This window comes from Lampetra planeri, chromosome 45 (assembly GCF_965212315.1).
Source record: "Lampetra planeri chromosome 45, kcLamPlan1.2.h2, whole genome shotgun sequence".
Lineage (NCBI taxonomy): Eukaryota > Metazoa > Chordata > Hyperoartia > Petromyzontiformes > Petromyzontidae > Lampetra > Lampetra planeri.
The window spans coordinates 9,000,990-9,025,609 of NC_136151.1; the positions used below are offsets into that span (position 1 = coordinate 9,000,990).

Below are 24,620 nucleotides of genomic sequence, written 5' to 3' on the forward strand. Positions count from 1 at the left end.
CTACACAATGATATCGCACAAAAGCATAATCACACGTACATGTCCCTAGGCAACACATATTCACATACACATTAATCTTAACAATTTTTTACACAGAGATTCTTAATTACACTTAATACACATTTTCTATTAATCACAATTAATTACTTACATTAACATATTTTACTAAATGTTTTGTTTTTGTAATATATTATTTTATCAATATTTGTTAAATATATTCTTTAAATGACTACACTATACCATTATACTAGATTTAAAACTCCTTTTAACCGCTTTCTGTGTTGGGTTTGTTGTCCTTCCCCTGCACATCCGATTAGCACAGTTGGCTACGTACGGTGCGACAGAAGTTCAACATAGATACACGGATATTACATGTTAGTACTCCAGTCACCCTGTATCTGTGACATGTGTCTGTAGCTTGGTTCTGTCGTTTCTGCTATGTTCCTCGAGCCGAGTTGCGATGCAGGGAAATTTTTAATTTAGCTCCGATTGTAATATTGACTTTTATATTTGTGCAGTGCTTTATATTCCCCCACGTGGTGCAGTTGTTGTCTTCTAGTTGCAATTGTTCCACTTCACTGATGTAACTTTTTTTTGCATCATTTTGTGATTCGTTTTTTTCTCTCGTGAGCCAGGTCATCACTCCCCTTGCAAAGTGAGACTCATCTCCCTCTTGCCTGAGTCTCTCTTTCGAGGTCTCGACCCGTCACAACATCAACCGCAACTTAAAACACTCACGCGGACTGGGGCTGCCTGCCTGCTTAAGCGTGGGGTGAATTCAATTGGTGACGCTGCTCTTCCTGGAACAGGCGTGTCACCCGCTTCCAGTAAGTGACTGGCACAGTGCAGTTTCCTGTTCACTTTGCTCCGTGGGTCGTACGGCACTCTGTGTGTGTGTGTGCTCTCCGCACACTCACTGAGACACTCACTGAGACACTGAGACACTCAGACACTCACTGAGACACTCACTGACTCACTGAGACACTCGCTAAGACACTCACTGAGACACTCACTGAGACACTCACTGACTCACCGAGACACTCACTGAGACACTCACTGAGACACTCACTGACTCACCGAGACATTTGCTAAGACACTCACTGAGACACTCAATGAGACACTCACTGACTCACCAAGACACTTGCTAAGACACTCACTGAGACACTCACTGAGACACTCACTCAGACACTCGCTAAGGGACTCACTGATAAACTGACTGACAAACTGAGGCACTCGTTAAGAGACTCACTGAGACACTCACTGAGACGGAGAGACTCACTGAGATAGAGAGACTCACTAAGACACTCACCGATATACTCACTGAGACACTGAGACACTCACTTAGACACCGATATACTCACAGAGACACTCACTGAGAGACTCACTGAGACGAGCATACCCATGGCCACCCCAGCTGCTCCTGCTGCTGTATCTGAGGAGCTCAGCTGCTCCATCTGCCTGGGCACGTTCGTCTGCCCCTCCACGCTGAGCTGCGGACACTCGTTCTGCCTGCGGTGCCTGGAGGCCGCCTGGGAGACGGCGAGCAGCTTCAGCTGCCCGCAGTGCCGAGCGACCTTCCCTGTGCGACCCCAGCTGAGGAGGAACGTGGCCCTCGCCAACCTGGCGGAGCAGCTCAGAGTTGGAGACGGGATGGCCACGGCCGTCGTGTGTGACAACTGCGGTGATGGCCAAACTCCTGCAGTGAAGACCTGCCTGAGATGTGAGATGTCCGTCTGTGAAATGCACTTGAGGCCTCATGTAGAGAATCCCAGGTTGAGAGACCACGTCCTGGTGGATCCCATCGCGAATCTGGAGGAGCGACGGTGCCGTGAGCACAGAGAGGAGCTGAAGTACTTCTGTGAGCAGGATGAGATCCCGGTCTGCGCAGGCTGCACCATCGCTGGGAAACATAAAGGGCATGAGGTCTTCACAGTGGAAAATGCGCAACGGACAAAGCAGGTGAGATACGCAGGCAGTAACCGGCTTACAAACAGCCACACTTACGAACCAGCTTCCATGAAGTATATCATTTTAGACTTAAAACACGAGCTCGCACTTGCAAATTGAACCGCGGAGCAATTTTGTCCAGCTGAGCGATCCTCTGCGTCGAGATGTAATGAGTCGGGCTCCTGCTGGAAGTGAGTGTTTGTGTTTGCATGTTTGCGCGCACGTGTCTTAGTGTGTAAAAGGGGAGTGCGTGGGGAGCAGTAGTGTAGCAGTTAGCGTGCTGTGCTTGGAAAGCTGTGACCCGAGTTCGATTATCGTTCATGCCCAAAACCCCTAACGATTATCTGAACCGGTCCTGGGCCTCCCCTAGGTTGACTCAGCCTCATATGAGTATTTGGTGCGGTGTGTAAACATTTCCACTGGGGAGACAAAGGCGGCCGGGCGTGGTGCTGGCAACCCCCCCCCCACCGCGTGCCTTGTCGGCCTTCATAGGCGCTGCTCACTAACAGCACTTGCCCTAAGGGGGATCGTTGGCGTGTATGTGCGGACGCGCATGTCCTGCGTGTGTCTGTCTTTGTGTCTGTGTGTGTGCCTTCTGCGTCTGTGTGTGTGTGTCTGTGTGTCTGTCTGTGTGTTGGTGTCGGTGTGTGTGTGTCTGTGTGTGTGTCTGTGTGTGTGTCTGTGTGTGTGTGTGTCTGTGTGTGTGTCTGTGTGTCTGTGTGTGTGTGGGGAGCGGTGGTGTAGCGGTTAGCGCGCTGCGCTATGAACCCGGCGACTCCCGCTCACGGCCAACACCAGTGACGATTGTCTGAACCGTTCCCGGGCCTCCCCTAGGTTGACTCAGCCTAAAATGAGTACCTGGTGCGGTATGTAAACATCGCCACTGGGGAGACAAAGGCGGACGGCCGTGGTGCTGGCCACCCACCCCCTCGTGTACCGTTCCGGCCTACATAGGTGCTCGCTAACAGAAATTGCCCCTACAGTCTGTTAAGGCTATACGGGGGAATCTTTGTGTGTGTGTGTGTGTGCGGACGCGCATGCCCTGCGTGTGTCTGTCTTTGTGTCTGTGTCTTCTGCGTCTTCGTGGATGTGTGTGTCTGTGTGGCCCGTGTGTGTTCGTGTAATTGTGATTTCTCATTGTGCCCCTTCCAACAAGCAAGCCAGCATCAGGACTCAAGGTAAGTGAAAACAATACAGATTTGTTTTCTATGTATGTTACTTCCTTTCATTTTTACTTCCTATGCAGTATTTGTTTACAGTGTTACATTCAAATGTACAATATTTCTTCTTATTTATGCGTTTAACCACTCTGCCATTTTTCGTTGAACCGTAACACATTTCATAAGACTGACCGTATGGGTATTTAAATACAGTACATTCTCGTGTTCCGACCTAAGAAACGTTCGACTTACGAACGGTCCCAGGAACGAATTATATTCGTAAGATGACAAATTCCTGTAGATAGCTGCTGTAACCCAATATCCCGCAGTGTAACTGCAGCAGTCTGTGTGTATTATTAAAATGGAAAGTCTGGATAAGAACCTTATGGTGGGACCCCGGGGTCCCGAATAAACGGAAGTCAAAATCGTAATTAATATATTTTGGCGACTCCATCCCACCGCGCACATTAACGCCGCGATCCACCAGAAATCAATCCTCTCATTCTTCACCAAGCACCCGTCATTGCCAAAATTACCGTAAACATAAACAAAACTTTGAAACTTTGATTAGCGCATCGTGTAGAGCTCGTCATGAGGAATAGATGGCCATATCGTTTGCCTTCGACAGGCGTAAAATGACGTCGCAACGCAGTTTATGCGAGAGCTGGGGGCTTATGGGACCCCAGGGTCTCGCTATAAGGTTCATATCATTTATATTTGCACATTATTACGTGCTTCCTATTGTGCCAGCATTGTGACGGTCAATCAAATCACTTTGGGCAACACGGATTGTAAAACTGGAACATGGTAGACATCAGAGACACGGAAGATGGCAATGTTGATTTGAATGGATGGCAAAACAGGGTATTCCATGATTTAGTTACAAGACAAAGCACTTCGTGGAATGGTTGGCAAAGATGCAAAATATAATATTATTCGTACATGTGAGTATCAGTGATGGGTGGAGAGAAATGTGGAGTAACGTGAGATGCTTCAAACGTGAGACGCCTCAAAAGTCTTCTGACCCTGGACTTAAAAGAGGCCATTCCAGTGGGAGAGACCAGGCCATTGGGCTCGGTATGATTGGTGGTCGAACATATTAGATTTGAATCTGTTACAAAGTTTTGCATAAAAAATGCCACCCTGCCTTTAACATAGACGCCGTGTATTTGCATTGTGACAGAGCAGTGGATTGTGGTTAAGCGCTGCCACGGTGAAGCATGGCCAACCACCAGAGCGTTTAGCCTGCAACGCTTTTATTGGCAGGTGAAATGGGGCAACAGAGTGCGGGTCTAAGGGCACACAGCCAGCAGATTGCGTGGGACTTGACGTGGTCAGAGCTTCACGTTCACAGCACTTAGTCCTGCCAGTGTCAAGCCCTGCCAGAGGCAATCGAATGGGGGACAGCTTAAGTCAACCATCACAATGAAGAATATTCAAGTCAATCATGTTCATCATGACTTTGGATGTGTTTGTTGTTGTCGTTGTTGCTGCAGGACATATTCCTTGTATCGTTCTATCAGTATTATAGTGTTAATGTTGACAATGTTGTTTTTCCTGCTACTGATAATATTATTCTGCATATTCAAGTCTGGCTGCCACTTGATGATGCTGGTTGTTGTAATTACCAGCGAAACGTCATGGTACTTGAATTGTAAATATTGTAGTGGGTTTCCTCTCCAACACACCGGTGTTCTGAACTCTTAACTAATTGGCATGTTTTGGTTACATGGCAAACTTTACTCATGACTGTCTCGGGTGGCAGCGGGTTTAACGATGCATTTATATTTACGCGCTCTTAGCCAAAAAAACTCTTCTGGATATTGGTAATGATAGCCGACGTGTTAATCTTAACCTACATATATTTACTTATAGCAATATTATTAAAATTACTCGGATCACAAGCACTGCATTTTTTAAATATTTTTTTTTAACCTATCTACGTGACTTTACCGAAAGACCAAGAGTATGCATTTATATGTTTAAACTGTGTAAGAGTGTGTGGTTCTTCATGCATTGGGGAGCTGCGGTGCAGTGGTTAGCGTGCTGTGCAACACACCTGGTCACATGGCTCTCCCTCCCCTGAGTCCTTTCCAACTTGTCTCAACACACCCGAGCAGCAGCCCTATCAGCACCAGAGCTGTCCGTACTCCGTTTTATGTAATATTTTGGATTTAAGTTTTGGTGTTTACCGCACTGTCACGCAAAAGTATGTTCTGTAGATATCTCGGGGGGTTATGGTTATCGGTTCCGTGAGATTCTATTGTTGGGAAAAACTGGAGAAAACACGAGCGTGCGAGTGAGAACTCCTCAATACACCGCGCTGTGATCCAGCCACCTACCTCAGACACGGCTGGTGTGCTGCTTGCTAAAGACCACCTCACAACCTGGGAGGTTGGAAGTGTCGCTGGGCGATCCAGAAAACTGGCCTGCAAGGATCTGGGTTATGACAGGGGCCAGATGACGATGACAATGATGGGAGTACCAAACATCGCGTACTTGTCTACCCCGTGTATAGGAGGCGTTCAGACTCGAGAAGACGGAGAGAGAGGAGAAGAAGACCACGGCAGAATCACGGACACAGCAGCTCAAGGGTGAATACAAGCGCGTGCAGGTACAGAGAGACACACAGACACGTGCAGGTACAGAGAGACACACAGACACGTGCAGGTACAGAGAGACACACAGACACGTGCAGGTACAGAGAGACACACAGACACGTGCATATATAGACAAACACGCAAACAATATGGGTACTTAGACTTTGGCATAAGAGTGCCCATGAATATGCTCACTAAATCTCCTCCTTGCATGCATTTCATTACTCGACGTTCTCAAAAATTAAGTCACCCGCCTCTTTGTACGGAGTTATGAGACGTGGCCGTATCGAAGTTCTTTATGGAGTCACATCGCACTGTGTCGTGTTGCGTTTCAAGAGCGTGTCATCATATATCTGCGTAGGAGTCTCTTCGTGGGACCAAGGCGCGGATCAGCCGAGAGTTTGAGCGCCGGAGGGAGCAGCTGAAGGAGGAGGAGAGGGAGGCGCTGGAGCGCGTGGACGAGGAGGGCCGCTCCGCGCTGTCCCGCATCCAGGCGGACATCGCTCGCTACGAGAGCAGAGCACGCGGCCTGGAGCAGGAGATCAACCAGCTGCTCGCCGCCCTCGCCGTGCAGGACCCGCTCTCCTTCCTGCAGGTGGTACCACCTCCATTCACTCGCCGTGGTGGCTAGGAGATGTTAACTACCTCGCCTCGTATGCAGGAGGTTGTGGATTCAATAACAACCCTGACGTCTGCTGTATATTTCGAGTTTGCGCCTCTCTCCTCAGGTGTTTAGGGAAATTCACTTCGATTAGATAATAGGGTTTTCTCCTTTTTTTCTGGCAACAAAACAGGTGTTAAGATGTTAAAGACCAAACTGGAACCGTTACAAGGAATCATGTCTGCATTAACCACAATATGTTTGGTTAGAATGCATACAAAAAAACATTCTCTGATAATATACTGTATGCATTGTCCTTGAAACTGATTGGTCCACACCAGTTTTCTTTTGACATACGCCTTTTGGCGTCCTCTGGTCTAACAATGTTTGAGACGAGGCCCAAAAGAAAGCTTTTTCTGGTGTGGACCAATCAGTTTCAAGGACAATGCCACAGATATTATCAGAGGATGTTTTTTCTTTGCATTTTGACCACAAGTATTGTGGTTAATGCATTCATGATTCCTTGTAAAGGTTTCAGTTTGGTGTTTTAACATCTTAACACCTGTTTTGTTGCCAGAAAAAAAGGGGAAATCCTATTCTCATATTTTGCTACTGGCAAAGGAGGTGCCATGGTGAGGCTTAACAGTACAAAGGCAATGCAAGTATCAAAGTATTCATAGCTCTGGTTGAGCAGTGATACCTTGCAATAGGAATCTGTTAGGTGTTAAGAACATCTTAAGAACATCTTAACACCTCCTCTTTTAATTGCCATACATTATAAAGTCACTTCCTACTTTTTTAATCATATCAATATTGGCAAATAGGTCCCATAGATAACTGTTTTTCATCATTCTCTGGTTGCAGGTATTTATTAATTCCATGATGTTGCGCTCCACTGTAAGCGGCATGTGACTGTGTGGAGGTGGGGCATCTGTTTAAGATGTCAATGTTAATGTGTAATGCGGGTTTGTGTTTTTCAGGATCCCCTGCATGAGAATCTCAGGTCAGTACCAACCCAGACTCAAACTCGAGCTCTGTCTGCCACCTGGTGGACAAATCAGTGAACGGTCATGATGGGATTCCTAATAAACCCATTTGTATGGAGTTGTATCCCATATTGTCCATGTGTCAAGAGACATGGACCTGCATTAGACTCTGCGTGTCCCGTGCTGAGTGAGTGGAGGGACTGCACCTCCATAGACTCTGCGTGTCCCGTGCTGTGTGAGTGGAGGGACTGCACCTCCATAGACTCTGCGTGTCCCGTGCTGTGTGAGTGGAGGGACTGCACCTCCATAGACTCTGCGTGTCCCGTGTTGTGTGAGTGGAGGGACTGCGCCCTCCATAGACTCTGCATGTCCCGTGCTGTGTGAGTGGAGGGACTGCACCTCCATAGACTCTGCGTGTCCCGTGCTGTGTGAGTGGAGGGACTGCACCTCCATAGACTCTGCGTGTCCCGTGTTGTGTGAGTGGAGGGACTGCGCCCTCCATAGACTCTGCATGTCCCGTGCTGTGTGAGTGGAGGGACTGCACCTCCATAGACTCTGCGTGTCCCGTGCTGTGTGAGTGGAGGGACTGCGCCTCCATAGACTCTGCGTGTCCCGTGCTGAGTGAGTGGAGGGACTGCACCTCCATAGACTCTGCGTGTCCCGTGCTGAGTGAGTGGAGGGGCTGCACCTCCATAGACTCTGCGTGTCCCGTGCTGTGTGAGTGGAGGGGCTGCACCTCCATAGACTCTGCATGTCCCGTGCTGAGTGAGTGGAGGGACTGCACCTCCATAGACTCTGCGTGTCCCGTGCTGTGTGAGTGGAGGGGCTGCACCTCCATAGACTTTGCGTGTCCCGTGCTGAGTGAGTGGAGGGACTGCACCTCCATAGACTCTGCGTGTCCCGTGCTGTGTGAGTGGAGGGGCTGCACCTCCATAGACTCTGCGTGTCCCGTGCTGAGTGAGTGGAGAGACTGCACCTCCATAGACTCTGCGTGTCCCGTGCTGTGTGAGTGGAGGGGCTGCACCTCCATAGACTCTGCGTGTCCCGTGCTGAGTGAGTGGAGGGACTGCACCTCCATAGACTCTGCGTGTCCCGTGCTGAGTGAGTGGAGGGACTGCACCTCCATAGACTCTGCGTGTCCCGTGCTGTGTGAGTGGAGGGACTGCACCTCCATAGACTCTGCGTGTCCCGTGCTGAGTGAGTGGAGGGACTGCACCTCCATAGACTCTGCGTGTCCCGTGCTGTGTGAGTGGAGGGGCTGCACCTCCATAGACTCTGCGTGTCCCGTGCTGAGTGAGTGGAGGGACTGCACCTCCATAGACTCTGCGTGTCCCGTGCTGAGTGAGTGGAGGGACTGCACCCTCCATAGACTCTGCGTGTCCCGTGCTGAGTGCAGGATCTTGGATGCGCAGGGAATCCAGGATGCGCCTCCTCCCACATTCAGTCCCCAAGAGCTCACAGAGGTCATCTCGCTAGGAGGAGTGAATACGATGCGCGTGGCTCTCTTGTGTGAGTCTCTCTCTGCACTCTGCACTGATCTCTGTCGACATCGTTCATTACAAACACAACGATGCAGACCGGCACCGCTCCGTAGGCTGCTGCACTTTGTTTCAGACACGTAGCGTGTCCTTGGGGCGTGCATCTTTAAAATATTTTTTTTATTTTAGCTGGTAAGGTCCATTGAGCTATGTGGCTCTTTTTCACAAGGAAACTGGCTGCAAATAACAACTCAACTAAATGGATTATCACGTGGAAATTTATAGTAGCAGCCAAATGATCTTAACGCATGAAGTTCAGTCTAAATGTGAAGCGAAAAATTGGAGGATGCGGAGAAAAATCCAAGCAACCACCACGGGGAGATAGACACAAACACTCCAAATATACAGCACCAACAGCAGGCATCGTCAAGGTCGGGATCGAACCAAAGACCTCCTACATAGCAGGCGAGGGAGATAACATCTCCTAGCCACTGTGCTGATGATGAGAGAGAGACGCAGACTCTAAATATGTAGCAGCAGGCATTGTCAGGGTCACATGATCGAACCCACTCCTCATGTATACCTGGCGAGGTTGTTAACATCTCCCCAGCCACTGTGATGATGATGAGAGAGAGAGACACAGACTCCAAATATACAGCAGCAGCAGGCATTGCCCGGGTCGAGATCAAGCTGCTGCATACCAGGTGAGGGAGATGGCATCAGGCAGATCGAGAGTAAGCCCAGCGAGAAATACAGGCACAGCGACACAAAGTGAAACACTGTACATACAGTGCCTGCAAATACAAAGCTCCCCCGTGAAGCCTGAACAGACCAATGGGTCAAGTGCTGTTAGCGAGTAGACATGACGGACGGCACGGCAGACGAGCAAGTGGGTGGCCAACACCACGCCCGGCCGCCTTTGTCTCCCTCGTATCAAATGTTTACACATCACACCAGCTGAGGGCAGCGCAGCGTGAGCCATTGTTGTACTGCACCTCTACGTTTCCACCTTCACGATCACCACCATCGCCAACGCACACCGACGAGAGCGGTGAAGTATGGTCAAATAACCCCCCCCCCCCGGATGCGCACGGCACGGGGAGGCGCTCATCCAGCAGCGGAGTGACACACAATGTCTGTGTGTGGATGTGAGAGTGTGCGAGACTGTGACACACAATGTCTGTTTGTGGGTGTGAGAGTGTGTGAGGCTGTGACACACAATGTCTGTGTGTGGGTGTGAGAGTGTGCGAGACTGTGACACACAATGTCTGTTTGTGGGTGTGAGAGTGTGTGAGGCTGTGACACACAATGTATGTGTGTGGGTGTGAGAGTGTGCGAGACTGTGACACACAATGTCTGTGTGTGGATGTGAGAGTGTACGAGGCTGTGACACACAATGTGTGTGTGTGGATGTGAGAGTGTGCGAGTCTGTGACACACAATGTGTGTGTGTGGCTGTGAGAGTGTGCGAGGCTGTGACACACAATGTCTGTGCGATGATGTGAGAGTGTGCGAGGCTGTGACACACAATGTCTGTGTGTGGATGTGAGAGTGTGCGAGGATGTGACACACAATGTCTGTGTGTGGATGTGAGAGTGTGCGAGGCTGTGACACACAATGTCGGTGTGTGGGTGTGAGAGTGTGCGAGGCTGTGACACACAATGTCTGTGTGTGGGTGTGAGAGTGTGCGAGACTGTGACACACAATGTCTGTGTGTGGATGTGAGAGTGTGCGAGGCTGTGACACACAATGTCTGTGTGTGGATGTGGGAGTGTGTGAGGCTGTGTCACACAATGTCTGTGTGTGGATGTGAGAGTGTGCGAGGCTGTGACACACAATGTCTGTGTGTGGATGTGGGAGTGTGTGAGGATGTGACACACAATGTCTGAGTGTGGATGTGAGAGTGTGCGAGGCTGTGACACACAATGTCTGAGTGTGGATGTGAGAGTGTGCGAGGCTGTGACACACAATGTGTGTGTGGATGTGAGAGTGTGCGAGGCTGTGACACACAATGTCCGTGTGTGGATGTGAGAGTGTGCGAGGCTGTGACACACAATGTGTGTGTGGATGTGAGAGTGTGCGAGGCTGTGACACACAATTTCTGTGTGTGGATGTGAGAGTGTGCGAGGCTGTGACACACAATCTGTGTGTGGATGTGAGAGTGTGCGAGGATGTGACACACAATGTCTGTGTGTGGATGTGAGAGTGTGCGAGGCTGTGACACACAATCTGTGTGTGGATGTGAGAGTGTGCGAGGCTGTGACACACAATGTCTGTGTGTGGATGTGAGAGTGTGCGAGGCTGTGACACACAATCTGTGTGTGGATGTGAGAGTGTGCGAGGCTGTGACACACAATGTCCGTGTGCGGGTGTGTGAGGCAGTGACACACAATGTCTGTGTGTGGGTGTGAGAGTGTGCGAGGATGTGACACACAATGTCTGTGTGTGGGTGTGAGAGTGTGCGAGGATGTGACACACAATGTGTGTGTGTGGATGTGAGAGTGTGCTAGGCTGTGACACACAATGTCTGTGTGTGGGTGTGAGAGTGTGCGAGGATGTGACACACAATGTCTGTGTGTGGGTGTGAGAGTGTGCGAGGCTGTGACACACAATGTCTGTGTGTGGGTGTGAGAGTGTGCGAGGCTGTGACACACAATGTCTGTGTGTGGATGTGAGAGTGTGCGAGGCTGTGACACACAATGTCTGTGTGTGGATGTGAGAGTGTGCGAGGCTGTGACACGCAATGTGTGTGTGGGTGTGAGAGTGTGCGAGGCTGTGGCACACAATGTCTGTGTGTGGGTGTGAGAGTGTGCGAGGCTGTGACACACAATGTCTGTGTGTGGATGTGAGAGTGTGCGAGGCTGTGACACACAATGTGTGTGTGTGGGTGTGAGAGTGTGCGAGGTTGTGACAAACAATGTCTGTGTGTGGGTGTGGGAGTGTGCGAGGCTGTGACACACAATGTCTGTGTGTGGATGTGAGAGTGTGCGAGGCTGTGACACACAATGTGTGTGTGTGGGTGTGAGAGTGTGCGAGGCTGTGACACACAATGTCTGTGTGTGGATGTGAGAGTGTGCGAGGCTGTGACACACAATGTCTGTGTGTGGGTGTGAGAGTGGCGTTTACATCGTGGTGCTGGTATCATCACCGCTCTTCACTACCACTGCACACACGAATATTAGTATATGAACACTAATACTAACGAATATTAGTATGTGTACACTAATACTAACGAATATTAGTATGTGTACACTAATACTAACTAATATTAGTGTGTGTACACTAACACTAACTAATATTAGTGTGTGTACACTAATACTAACGAATATTAGTATGTGTACACTAATACTAACGAATATTAGTATGTGTACACTAATACTAACGAATATTAGTTTGTGTACACTAATACTAACGAATATTAGTATATGTACACTAATACTAACGAATATTAGTATATGTGCACTAATACTAACGAATATTAGTATGTGTACACTAATACTAACGAATATTAGTTTGTGTACACTAATACTAACGAATATTAGTATATGTACACTAATACTAACGAATATTAGTATATGTGCACTAATACTAACGAATATTAGTATGTGTACACGAATACTAACGAACATTAGTTTGTGTACACTAACACTAACTAATATTAGTGTGTGTACACTAATCCTAACGAATATTAGTTTGTGTACACTAATGAAGTATTGGAAAATGACGGCAGGAAACTCCTTGACGGGAACACACTTCTTTTATTAAATCTTGACTTGTAACAATACAACGCGTGGCCTCTCTTCTTCACAATGCGCTTCTCTTGACTCTGGATTCTGTGCTGCTGGCTCTCTGTGCCTCGTGTAGACTCCGCGCCTCGGCTACACTCCTCTCTCGCCTCGTGTAGACTCTGCGCCTCTGCTACACTCTCCACTCGCCTCGTGTAGACTTTGCATCTCTCTCTCTGGCTACACCGTATGCATACTCGGCTCGTGTAGACCTTCCTCTCTCTCTGGCTACACCGTATGCATACTCGGCTCGTGTAGACCGTTCTCTCTCGCTGGCTACACACTATACATCACTCAGCTCGTGTAGACCGTTCTCTCTCGCTGGCTACACACTATACATCACTCAGCTCGTGTAGACCGTTCTCTCTCGCTGGCTACACACTATACATTACTCAGCTCGTGTAGACCGTTCTCTCTCGCTGGCTACACACTATACATTACTCAGCTCGTGTAGACCGTTCTCTCTCGCTGGCTACACACTATACATTACTCAGCTCGTGTAGACCGTTCTCTCTCGCTGGCTACACACTTATACCTTACTCTCCTCTACTCTCCATTACTCTCCATTACTCTCCTCTCCGGGCTCTATCTCTGCACCTTCGTCTTCATTCTTAGATGGTTCCACTTCTGCCCCTGCTCCTCTGTGCATCACCTTATATACCCCTTCTTCCCGGGAGACGGAGCGGATGCGGACCTCAACGTCGGCACCGCTCCTCAGTTACCCAATCCCCACGCGCTATCCCTACGATCCGGTTCCGCTCAGCGCGTGTTTCCACTCCCCGACCAATCACACCGCGCTGCTACCCGATCACTCCCTCTGGGCGCGTCACCGGCACACAGCCAATCAGCAGCACTACCCCCACCCGCGCACTGACGCCTGCTCCTCCCCGTCAGCGCGCGTCACCACACACACACCCGTACATACGCGCTGGCACACGACATATACACCCAGCGCGTATCACCACTACATCACCCCCTCCCACATAGCTCGCAGCCGGCCCGGCTGCTAACAACAACCAACCGCGACGATAAAACGACAACCAACAAAAAAAAACCCCGTAGCCCCCCGAGTGTGCCCCGTAACATAACACAACAACAACAACAACAAGAATAACTATGTACAGATTGACAATGAACCCGAAAAGTCAACAATAACACGATACGAGCAAATTCGAAACGAACGCGCCCCACGTCCCTGCGACTACACGCAGTGACGAGGCGCTCCAACTGCCCCGACTCCTCACGAGGCAGGTCATGCAAAGTAGCACGACCTGGCGCGAGTCCGTCTGGCTGGTCCATCGTATGGGGCGGGACACTGACGACCGTCCGGCGGTTCCGGCTGCTCCAGACGGCGCGGAACGGGCCTGAAAGGGCCGGCCCCGCCGCGGAGATCCGGCCGCCGGTGATCGGCAGCTGTCAGTTCCGAGACACCTGGGAGCAGATCAGGCGAAAATACGTGTGGATCAGGCAGAGACATTTCCCCCTCTGGGTCGCCGGTCACGTCACACGCCCGGCCATCACGACACAAGGGGAGGCCATATGGAGGCGAGAACGGTTTCAGTCGGGAGGGGTGAACGTACCACCGGCGCTTTCCCCACTTTATCTGAACGCACTGGGGCCGTGCAACGCGCACGACCTCCACGGGTCCCCTCCACGGTCTCAACAATTTAGGCGACGTAGCCAAGGGTGCCTGAGGGCAATGCAGCCAGGCCCTGTCACCTGGTTTCCATTCGTGCATGGACACCTTCCGTGCCCGCAACCGTTCATTAGCAATTTGGCGAGCCCGCGAATTAAGCCGCGCGGCCTCCCTCGCCTCTGTCAGCTTGTGAATATTAAACTTAATATGTTCTGCCAAATTAGAATTAGTTCGTGGAGCGGACAGGCCAAGTTGCGTTTCTATTGGCGGGTCAGCTTCCCGACCGTACATCAAATAGAATGGGGAAAACCCCGTAGCTGCATGGGGGGCCATTCTATACGCGGCAAGGACTCCCGGGACCTGCAGGTCCCAATCTACATGTGCCTCGCACACCTGCTGGCACAGCATGGAAGTCAAGGTTTTGTGGAGTCTCTCCACCATCCCGTCAGTCTGCGGGTGGTACGGGGAGGTACGCACCTTCTTGGTACCCAACAGATCGCACACCTCTTGCAACAATTTACTCGAAAAATTTTTACCTTGGTCGGTCAGCAGGCGTTCGGGAGCCCCCTTGTCCAGGACATAGCCCTGGACGAAGGCATCCGTCACAGCCGCTGCCGACTGGTTAGCGAGAGGCCACGCCATAGGCCATCGGGTAAAGTATTCGACCCCCACTAACAAATATTTATTCCCTCTCGGCGTGACTGGGAAGGGCCCCAAAATATCGAGTGCAACGAGCTCGTTGGTACGCGAGACCTGAATAGATTGCAGCGGTGGATTAGCTGCCACGGCCGGTGGTTTACGCCTGGCGCACTCAACGCACCCCTTCAGAATATGCACCACATCACTTCCCATTCCCGGCCAGTAATAGTCACGCTGAAGCAGGGCAAGCGTCTTGTTAACTCCCAAGTGCAAGAGGCGTTCGTGTGCCGCCAAGACAACCCTCCCCCTCACAGCGGAAGGCACCACGAGTGCGTTCCGCCGGGACAAACTGTCCCATTTCAATAACACGCCCCGCTCAAGTACATAGGAGCCGGTACGCTCCTGGTCCCCCTCGGGACCCCCAACCTTGCGGCGCAATGCTAGCAGCGAGCTGTCCGCCATCTGGAGGCGGCCCCATTCGCTGAGCGACAGCGAGAGCAGCGAGTCCCGACCCTGAGAGGCAGTGGAATCATCCCCGATCGGTGCGCCCGCTGTCGCAGCCAGTGCCCCCATCTCCCCCGCAAGCGTCGGTTTACAGCGCGCCGATCCCGACAAACACGCGCATTCATCACAAGGCAACAACCGCGACAAGCAATCGGCATTCGTGTGTCGCAACCCCTTACGGTACGTAGTCGTAAACTGATAGTCCTGGAGGACTTCCAACCAACGCGACAACTGGCCCGAGGGCTGGGCGACCCTCAATGAATACTGTAGCGCCGCGTGGTCCGTTCGGACTGTAAAGTGACGACCATAAAGATATGGCCTAAACTGCTGCACAAAAAAAACAATGGCAAGCAGCTCGCGACGGGTGACACAGTAGCGCTGCTCCGCCGGAGACAACACCCTACTACCGTAGGCGACAACTCTTTCGACACCCCCAACGACTTGGGATAGCACCCCCCCAATGCCCGTGTTGCTAGCATCCGTGTCCAGCAAAAAGGGACTGGCAAAATCGGGATAACACAAGGGTGGGGCACCCACCAAGGCGTCCCGGAGGGAGCGAAACGCGGCCTCCTCCTCCGGTCCCCATTTGAACTTCACTCCCTTCGCCGTTAGAGCGTGCAAGGGTTTTGCAATAGTGGCGAAGTGCTCAACGAACCGCCGATAATAAGAAGCAAACCCGATGAAACTACGCACGTCGGAAACGGACGTAGGTGTCGGCCACGAACCGACACAATCCGTCTTCGCGGGATCGGTGGAGATCCCCGAAGAATCGACAATGTGACCCAAGTATCTAACGGACCTACGAAGGAGGTGACATTTGGCCGGTTTAAATTTCAACTTAGCCGATCGCATTCGCAAGAACACCCCTCTCAATCGCCGGAGGTGTTCCTCAAACGTTTTACTGAAAACAATGACATCGTCCATATAAATCAAGCATGTATCCCACTGCAAGCCCGACAAAACCAGCTCCATAAGTCGCTGAAACGTCGCTGGAGAGGAGTGAAGTCCCATGGGTAACCGGTTAAACTGGAACAGCCCCCCTGGAGTCCGAAATGCTGTCTTAGGTTTCGACTCTTCGTCGAGCGGCAACTGCCAAAACCCCGATAACAAATCAAGAGTCGAAAAATATCGCGCACCAGACAATGCATCGAGGGACTCATCCATCCTGGGGAGCGGATACGCGTCAGCCACAGAGATCTTATTCAGGCGACGGAAATCAACGCAGAATCGCAGGGACCCGTCCTGCTTCTTAACCAGCACAATAGGCGCTCCCCACGGGCTAGAGGAGGGCGAAATAATATCGGCTTCTAGCATATCGTTAACAGCCGACTGAACATGTTCCTTCTCCACGGGACTCAGTCGGAAGGGATTTAGCCTGACCGGCGCCGCATCGCCCGTTTCAATGTGATGGTGCGACAAATCCGTGCACCCAATGTCATACTTATGTTTACTGAATACATCAGAGAATTCAATGAGCAACTCGCGCAGCGCACCCAACTGCGCCGCCGACAAATCGTCCGAGGCGGCACATAACGAATGGACCCACTCAAGGTCTTCCCTTGGCTCAACGTTCCGCGCGGGGCTCGAGCCCACCTGCGCAACCAACCCATCATCCCCAGGGACCTGCGCCGCGTGAGCCAGCACGGTGCCCTGCGGAATGACAGCTGGTCGCGACCCCGCGTTCAAAACCATCACAAACGGATCCCTGTCAGCCCGCACCAAAGTGTGAGCCACCGATAAATCAAGACCCCCGACAGCCTTGTTAGAAGGACCCAAAAGCATACTCTGTCCCGAAGCCTCCCTCACCCATGGTTTCCGCAACCGGAGGGGAATCAACATCTGTGAACCCGGGGGCACTTGCACTGTCTGCGTCGCCACCGCTTGTATCGTAGCGCACGCCGTCCGAATGTCAGTAGGGCCCGTCAAAAATGAAATCCGGCGACCCGATGGCAGTTCAATGCATCGTTGATCGATAAGAATTTTAATGGGCATTTTAGCCAAAAAGTCAGTGCCCAAAAGACACGGAACTGCCAAAGAAGACGAAACGAAAACGGGTCCCGACAATTTGATATCTCCAATGCAAATGGACGCCCTAACCTGACCGATAATGCCCAACGATCCCCCATTAGCGGCGTAAAATGGCACATCCACTGGAAGCAGCGGACGACATTGGACCGGAAGAATATTATAAATGAGGTCCGATATAATAGTTGCCGATGCCCCCGTGTCCACTAACACCCTAATCTCAACCCCATCAATAGATCCCGTAACAACGGACGAACCCGCCGAAGCAGCCACAATTCTATGCCCCAATTCCGCCCATTCAATGTCTCCCTGGTCCCGGCCGAACCCCCCTCGCCGAACCGAATCCCCGAACCTTAACCGGCCCTCCTCCGCCGCAACGCGGCGTCCCATGTGTGCCGAATAAACAGGCCGAGCGTGTGAGGTGCCGCGACTTGCCGGGGATTGTAGAGATGACTTGGGCTCTCGGTCGTCGTCCAGCCGAGCTCCCATGGCGCGCTGCCGCGGAGCGCGGCACCCGGACGCCACGTGGCCCCGGAGGCCGCAGTTATAGCACGTGACGAGGGTCGGAGTAGATCTTGGTTGCTCCGACTTTCGGCCCGATCGCAGAGGCGACTGGGCCCCCGGCCTCCAGTCCCCTGGTCGTCCCGTGGCGAACGCCTCCTCTCGTGGGCTGACGACTTGGGGTTCGGCGACCACCAAACCCGGGGCTGCGACAACAGCAGCGTTGCAACCAACGCCTTGCTTCCGTTGTAGGGCCTCGTGCGCTTGAATACTCGTGGCGACTCTCAAAGAAGAAATATCAATCTCGTCAGCTGTGTTGATAGGGACCCCCAGGTCCTGCGCCAACTTGAGCAGCTGCTCCAAAACCATCGCGTCTTGGCCCTCCTCGTCCATCCGAGGGAACGCAGCATCAGCAAGAGCCAGCAACGCCGTGCGATAGGCCAGCGCGGTCTCCGTGGCCGCTTTCCGTCTTGCGTAGAACTGATGGCGGCACGTAGAGGGAGGCCCGTAGACCCTGGCCAACAAACCCAGCGCATCCTTCAGCGTGGAGCGGTCCGACTTCCGTGCAGCCCTGAAGGCCGCGAGCGCATCGTCGTCCAGCATGGCGGGCAATGCCCGCAGCGCCGTAGCATCGGACCACGCTGACATCTCTTGATGCGCCAAAAACCTTCGCTGAAATTGGCCCCAGTCTCCGCCTTCCGCCTTGAAGGCTGACAACGTGGGCAGGCGCTGCTGAAGAATGAAGTCATCCGCCTCGTGGTTCCTCTCCGCCTGTCCGTCGGTGTCTAAGATGGCGGCTCCAGCAGCAGACGTAAGATGGCGGACCCCCTCGCGCGCTGATGACGTCGATGCGCGCGCTTGGGAACCCACCACCACGTGGCGCTCGCCGTTCCCGCCAAAAGTAGGCCCAGGCGCAATGGCGGGAATCCCCCATTCGTTTTGGCGGGAATCTGCGGGGCGACCTTGTAAAATGTCCCCCACCGTCCCCGCTCCTCCCGACGAGCTGATCTCCGCCAAGATGGACGCGGCGGCGAGCAGCAGCTCCGCCAGTCGGGAGTGCGCCTCCCGAAGCCCGGCGTCTGTCCCCGGTCGCTCGGCCGGCGCCGTCGACGGACCCTGCAGCGTGGGCAAGTCCTCTTCCTCACCCCCCGCCACCAGCGGCCCCGAGTCGTCCAGGTCTTCCTCGCGGTCAATCCCGTGGGTCCTACGGGTCTTCCTCGTCTCCATACTTGGAAGCCCGTTTCACTTCTGACGCCAGATGAAGTATTGGAAAATGACGGCAGGAAACTCCTTGACGGGAACACACTTCTTTTATTAAATCTTGACTTGTAACAATACAACGCGTGGCCTCTCTTCTTCACAATGCGCTTCTCTTGACTCTGGATTCTGTGCTGCTGGCTCTCTGTGCCTCGTGTAGACTCCGCGCCTCGGCTACACTCCTCTCTCGCCTCGTGTAGACTCTGCGCCTCTGCTACACTCTCCACTCGCCTCGTGTAGACTTTGCATCTCTCTCTCTGGCTACACCGTATGCATACTCGGCTCGTGTAGACCTTCCTCTCTCTCTGGCTACACCGTATGCATACTCGGCTCGTGTAGACCGTTCTCTCTCGCTGGCTACACACTATACATCACTCAGCTCGTGTAGACCGTTCTCTCTCGCTGGCTACACACTATACATCACTCAGCTCGTGTAGACCGTTCTCTCTCGCTGGCTACACACTATACATTACTCAGCTCGTGTAGACCGTTCTCTCTCGCTGGCTACACACTATACATTACTCAGCTCGTGTAGACCGTTCTCTCTCGCTGGCTACACACTATACATTACTCAGCTCGTGTAGACCGTTCTCTCTCGCTGGCTACACACTTATACCTTACTCTCCTCTACTCTCCATTACTCTCCATTACTCTCCTCTCCGGGCTCTATCTCTGCACCTTCGTCTTCATTCTTAGATGGTTCCACTTCTGCCCCTGCTCCTCTGTGCATCACCTTATATACCCCTTCTTCCCGGGAGACGGAGCGGATGCGGACCTCAACGTCGGCACCGCTCCTCAGTTACCCAATCCCCACGCGCTATCCCTACGATCCGGTTCCGCTCAGCGCGTGTTTCCACTCCCCGACCAATCACACCGCGCTGCTACCCGATCACTCCCTCTGGGCGCGTCACCGGCACACAGCCAATCAGCAGCACTACCCCCACCCGCGCACTGACGCCTGCTCCTCCCCGTCAGCGCGCGTCACCACACACACACCCGTACATACGCGCTGGCACACGACATATACACCCAGCGCGTATCACCACTACACTAATACTAACGAATTTTAGTGTGTGTACACTAACACTAACTAATATTAGTGTGTGTACACTAACACTAACTAATATTAGTATGTGTACACTAATACTAACGAATATTAGTTTGTGTACACTGATACTAACGAATATTAGTATGTGTACACTAATACTAACGAATATTAGTGTCTGTACACTAATACTAACGAATATTAGTATGTGTACACGAATACTAACGAACATTAGTTTGTGTACACTAACACTAACTAATATTAGTGTGTGTACACTAATCCTAACGAATATTAGTTTGTGTACACTAATACTAACGAATTTTAGTGTGTGTACACTAACACTAACTAATATTAGTGTGTGTACACTAACACTAACTAATATTAGTATGTGTACATTAATCTTAACGGATATTAGTTTGTGTACACTAATACTAACGAATATTAGTTTGTGTACACTAATACTAACTAATAGTAGTTTGTGTACACTAATACTAACGAATATTAGTATGTGTACACTAATACTAACGAATATTAGTGTGTGTACACTAATACTAACTAATATTAGTATGTGTACACTAATACTAGCGAATATTAGTGTGTGTACACTAATACTAACGAATATTAGTATGTGTACACTAATACTAACGAATATTAGTTTGTGTACACTAATACTAACGAATATTAATTTGTGTACACTAATACTAACGAATATTAGTATGTGTACACTAACACTAACTAATATTAGTTTGTGTACACTAACACTAACTAATATTAGTTTGTGTACACTAATACTAACTAATATTAGTATGTGTACACTAACACTAACTAATATTAGTATGTGTACACTAATACTAACTAATATTAGTATGTGTACACTAATACTAACGAATATTAGTGTGTGTACACTAATACTAACGAATATTAGTGTGTGTACACTAATACTAACGAATATTAGTTTGTGTACACTAATACTAACGAATATTAGTTTGTGTACACTAATACTAACGAATATTTATTTGTGTACACTAATACTAACGAATATTAGTTTGTGTACACTAATACAAACGAATATTAGTTTGTGTACACTAACACTAACTAATATTAGTTTGTGTACACTAATACTAACTAATATTAGTATGTGTACACTAACACTAACTAATATTAGTATGTGTACACTAATACTAACTAATATTAGTATGTGTACACTATTACTCACCACAGATGGACGCTCACCGACTCTGGACACAAACTCAGCCCACGACCTCCTCCAGATTTCCTCGGATCTCAGGACGGTGACGTGGAGCCGTGTCTCCCATGGTCGCCCCCATCACCCACACCGCTTTGATTACCAGCCACAAGCCCTGTGCTCTGAGAGCTTCTCGTCGGGTCAGCACTACTGGGAGGTGGACGTGGGGAGCGCGAGTTGGTGTCGGGTTGGAGTCGCGTACGGGACGATCCCACGGAGAGGGCGTGGTGATGAGTGCCTCCTGGGAGGGAGTGACGTCTCCTGGTGTCTAGAGAAAGAAGACGACAGCTTCTCAGTGTGGCATGGCGGGGTAGAGACGTCACTGTCGGTGCCGCAGCCTCCGCGGAGAGTCGGGGTCCACCTGGACTGCGACGCGGGGCTGCTGTCGTTTTACAGCGCCGACTCCATGGCGCTGTTGCACTCGTTTAATAAAACTTTCACTCAGCCCCTACACCCTGGGCTGTGGGTGTGGGGGTGGGATGTTGGTGACTCAGTGAGGATTGTGGATCTGAGTGGCGCGTCCTGAGAGAGGTGAACGTGAACAGCGCAGAGGGCAGACGCCACCACGACGCGCGGCGCTCGCCACCCTCGTCACCGCCACGCGCAGCGCCACGCCCGTGACTGGCTGGTGGCTGTCGGTGGCGAGGGGCTGCGTGGCTCTCCATCACGACGGGGGGGCTGAGCGTAAACAATGCTCACAACCTTCTAGGGGGGGGAGGGTGGGGTGATAAAATAAGTACCGCTCTGTGTGTGTGTGAAGCCAACGTGGATGTATTCACCCTGCCAGAGGAGTGTGGCTGTGGTGTAGGGTGCAGTGATTAGCAATGGTGAACTGGGATGTGTTTATACACTGGTGGTGTCATGGGTTGTGGGAGAAACACAACAACAATAATATTATATTCTTTACGTTCTTTCGGTAAAGTCACGTAGATAGAAAAAATAAGAAAAATATGAAAAATGTAATAATAAACATTAAATAAAAATGTGAAACCAAAAATTCAAGACGTTTTGATCGCAACACAAGCGGTCGTCATCAGTCAAGAAAAGTTTTACGTCTAAACAATAATATCATTGATTTTAAAAAGTATAAATGTGCGCGTACGACAGAGGCATTGTAACGCTTGTATCGTCGATTCTACAATAAAAATACAGAACACAACAACAACAATGTAGTTGTGTACAGCGTCATTCGAGCTCACTGCATCCCGCAACGCCGTTCATTAATTAAACACGAGGAGCAAATCCTCTACACAGCCACTGCCAAGCAAATTAAATCTACAAATTAATAAACAAATAAAGAGACGGCGCCAAACACAAAAGGCGCCAACAATGTCCGAGCTGTTCAAGTTGTCTGCTGCTGCTGCGTCATGGACGTGGTGACGTCACCACGCACGCTCCCACAATGCGGTGACGTCACCACCCAAGCTCCCATAACGCGGTGACGCCACCACGCACATTCTCCCAACGTGGTGACGTCACCACGCACGCTCCCACAACGTGGTGACGTCACCACGCACGCTACCACAACGCGATGACGTCACCACGCACGCTCCCCAAACGCGGTGACGTCCCCACAAACGCTCCCACAACGCGGTGACGTCACCACGTCTCCCCACCCCCCACGCCTAACCCTCTCCACTGCACCATCTGTGAACACAAAGAGCTTCACAGCTCATCGGATTCCTCCTGCACCACAAACACAGATTCTGACGTTCTGGATTCCCGCCACTGGGGGAGTCCCACGCTGTGACGTCACCACGTCACCGCGTTGGCGACAACAAAAACAGACGCCCTGAGGGGCACCCTGTAACCTCGCTATGACGTCACCACGTCACCGCGCTGTGACGTCACCACGTCACCGCGTTGGCGAGAACAAAAACAATCAGAGGCCCTGAGGGGCACCCTGCAACCTCGCTGCTGTGACCCAGCACTGTGGGGGGGGGGGGTTGGTGACGTCACCTCGCTGCTGTGACCCAGCACTGTGGGGGGGGGGGGTTGGTGACGTCACCTCGCTGCTGTGACCCAGCACTGTGGGGGGGGGGGGTTGGTGACGTCACCTCGCTGCTGTGACCCAGCACTGTGGGGGGGGGGGGGGTGACGTCACCACTGACGCTACTAGGAACTCCCACACACACACAGACGACTTTCTACCCTGTAATCACTCGATACACAGTCTACTCCATGCACACAGAGACAAACACATACTAGAAACGCAGAGAAACATCGACATTACTATCCACAGACTAAAGAGACACACACACTACACCGATATACACACAGACTGGAGACACAGATACACATCCTACACAGAGACTCACAGACTACATACACGCAGAATCACGTACAGTCCTAGACACACAGACGACACGAGAGGCATGCACAGTACTACACACACCGACACAGACTAGAGAAACAGATTACACACAAATTCCCGCCAGTAGATGGTGTGGACAAGTCCCGCTAGCGAGTGGCAGCAGTGCCTAGGGAGGCCGTGCCGGCTCACGAGTTGGTGGCTGTCAGCGCCACAGCCGCCTGGCTTCGCCTCTGCCCAGCAGCGATGTTCACTGCACAGCGCACCAGGCAGGATGCATTTGGTGCCGAGTCGACCTAGGGGAGGCCCAGGGCCGCTTCAGCTCATTGCCAACACTGCTGCTGCTGGTGGTGGTGGCCGTGTGCAGATGGGACACAGAGGGCTTTATACAAAGATACACAAAAGTGTATATATAGTGTACAGTACTACACAGAGACACAGACTAGAGACACGCGGACCAGAGACACGCAGACTAGAGACACACAGATTCATGTACGGGAGCATACAGACGGGCATAGACGGCTTTATACAAGCGGTGAGTGAGAAAGAGAGAGACACACCGTAGGCCCGTGTGTGAGTTTGTGAGTGAGTGAGTGTGAGGTTGTGAGTGAGTGAGTGTGTGAGTGAGTGTGTGTGCTTAAATATACGCTGCCAAGCTTGGTGGTGTTCATTCGGACGCTGTGTTTCCGACAGACCTGTTCTTCACCTGAGGATGGCTGCTTGCGTTGTGGCCGAAACGTCGTTAGAATTGTATTTTATTATGTTTTATTTTTATTATTTTATTATTTCCCTTCTACGTGACTTTTCCAAAAGAACCAAGAAGATGAATCCCTGCAGTCACGAAAGCTTTACATCGAAATTTGAGTGTGAGGTTGTGAGTGAGTGTGAGGTTGTGCGTGA

The 24,620-nt window shown here is 51.2% G+C and overlaps 1 protein-coding gene across 1 annotated transcript; it reads left to right on the forward strand.

Annotated features, from left to right (window-relative positions):
* The first annotated feature begins 837 nt into the window (after window positions 1-837).
* LOC144733116 (E3 ubiquitin/ISG15 ligase TRIM25-like) lies at window positions 838-22,108 on the forward strand. Its single transcript, XM_078614880.1, has 6 exons — window positions 838-1,959; window positions 5,626-5,721; window positions 6,069-6,302; window positions 7,289-7,311; window positions 8,691-8,803; window positions 21,385-22,108. The coding sequence occupies exons 1-6, from the start codon at window positions 1,402-1,404 to the stop codon at window positions 21,933-21,935; spliced, it is 1,575 nt and encodes a 524-aa protein (XP_078471006.1). The 5' UTR covers window positions 838-1,401; the 3' UTR covers window positions 21,936-22,108.
* The last annotated feature ends 2,512 nt before the right edge of the window (window positions 22,109-24,620 follow it).

Excerpts from the sequence above, each read along its gene's own strand:
- LOC144733116 (XM_078614880.1), top strand. The coding sequence starts at position 1,402 with ATGGCCACCCCAGCTGCTCCTGCTGCTGTATCTGAGGAGCTCAGCTGC. Across the intron at positions 1,960-5,625 it reads ATGCGCAACGGACAAAGCAG|GAGGCGTTCAGACTCGAGAA; the intron begins GTGAGATACGCA and ends CCCCGTGTATAG. Across the intron at positions 6,303-7,288 it reads ACCCGCTCTCCTTCCTGCAG|GATCCCCTGCATGAGAATCT; the intron begins GTGGTACCACCT and ends TGTGTTTTTCAG.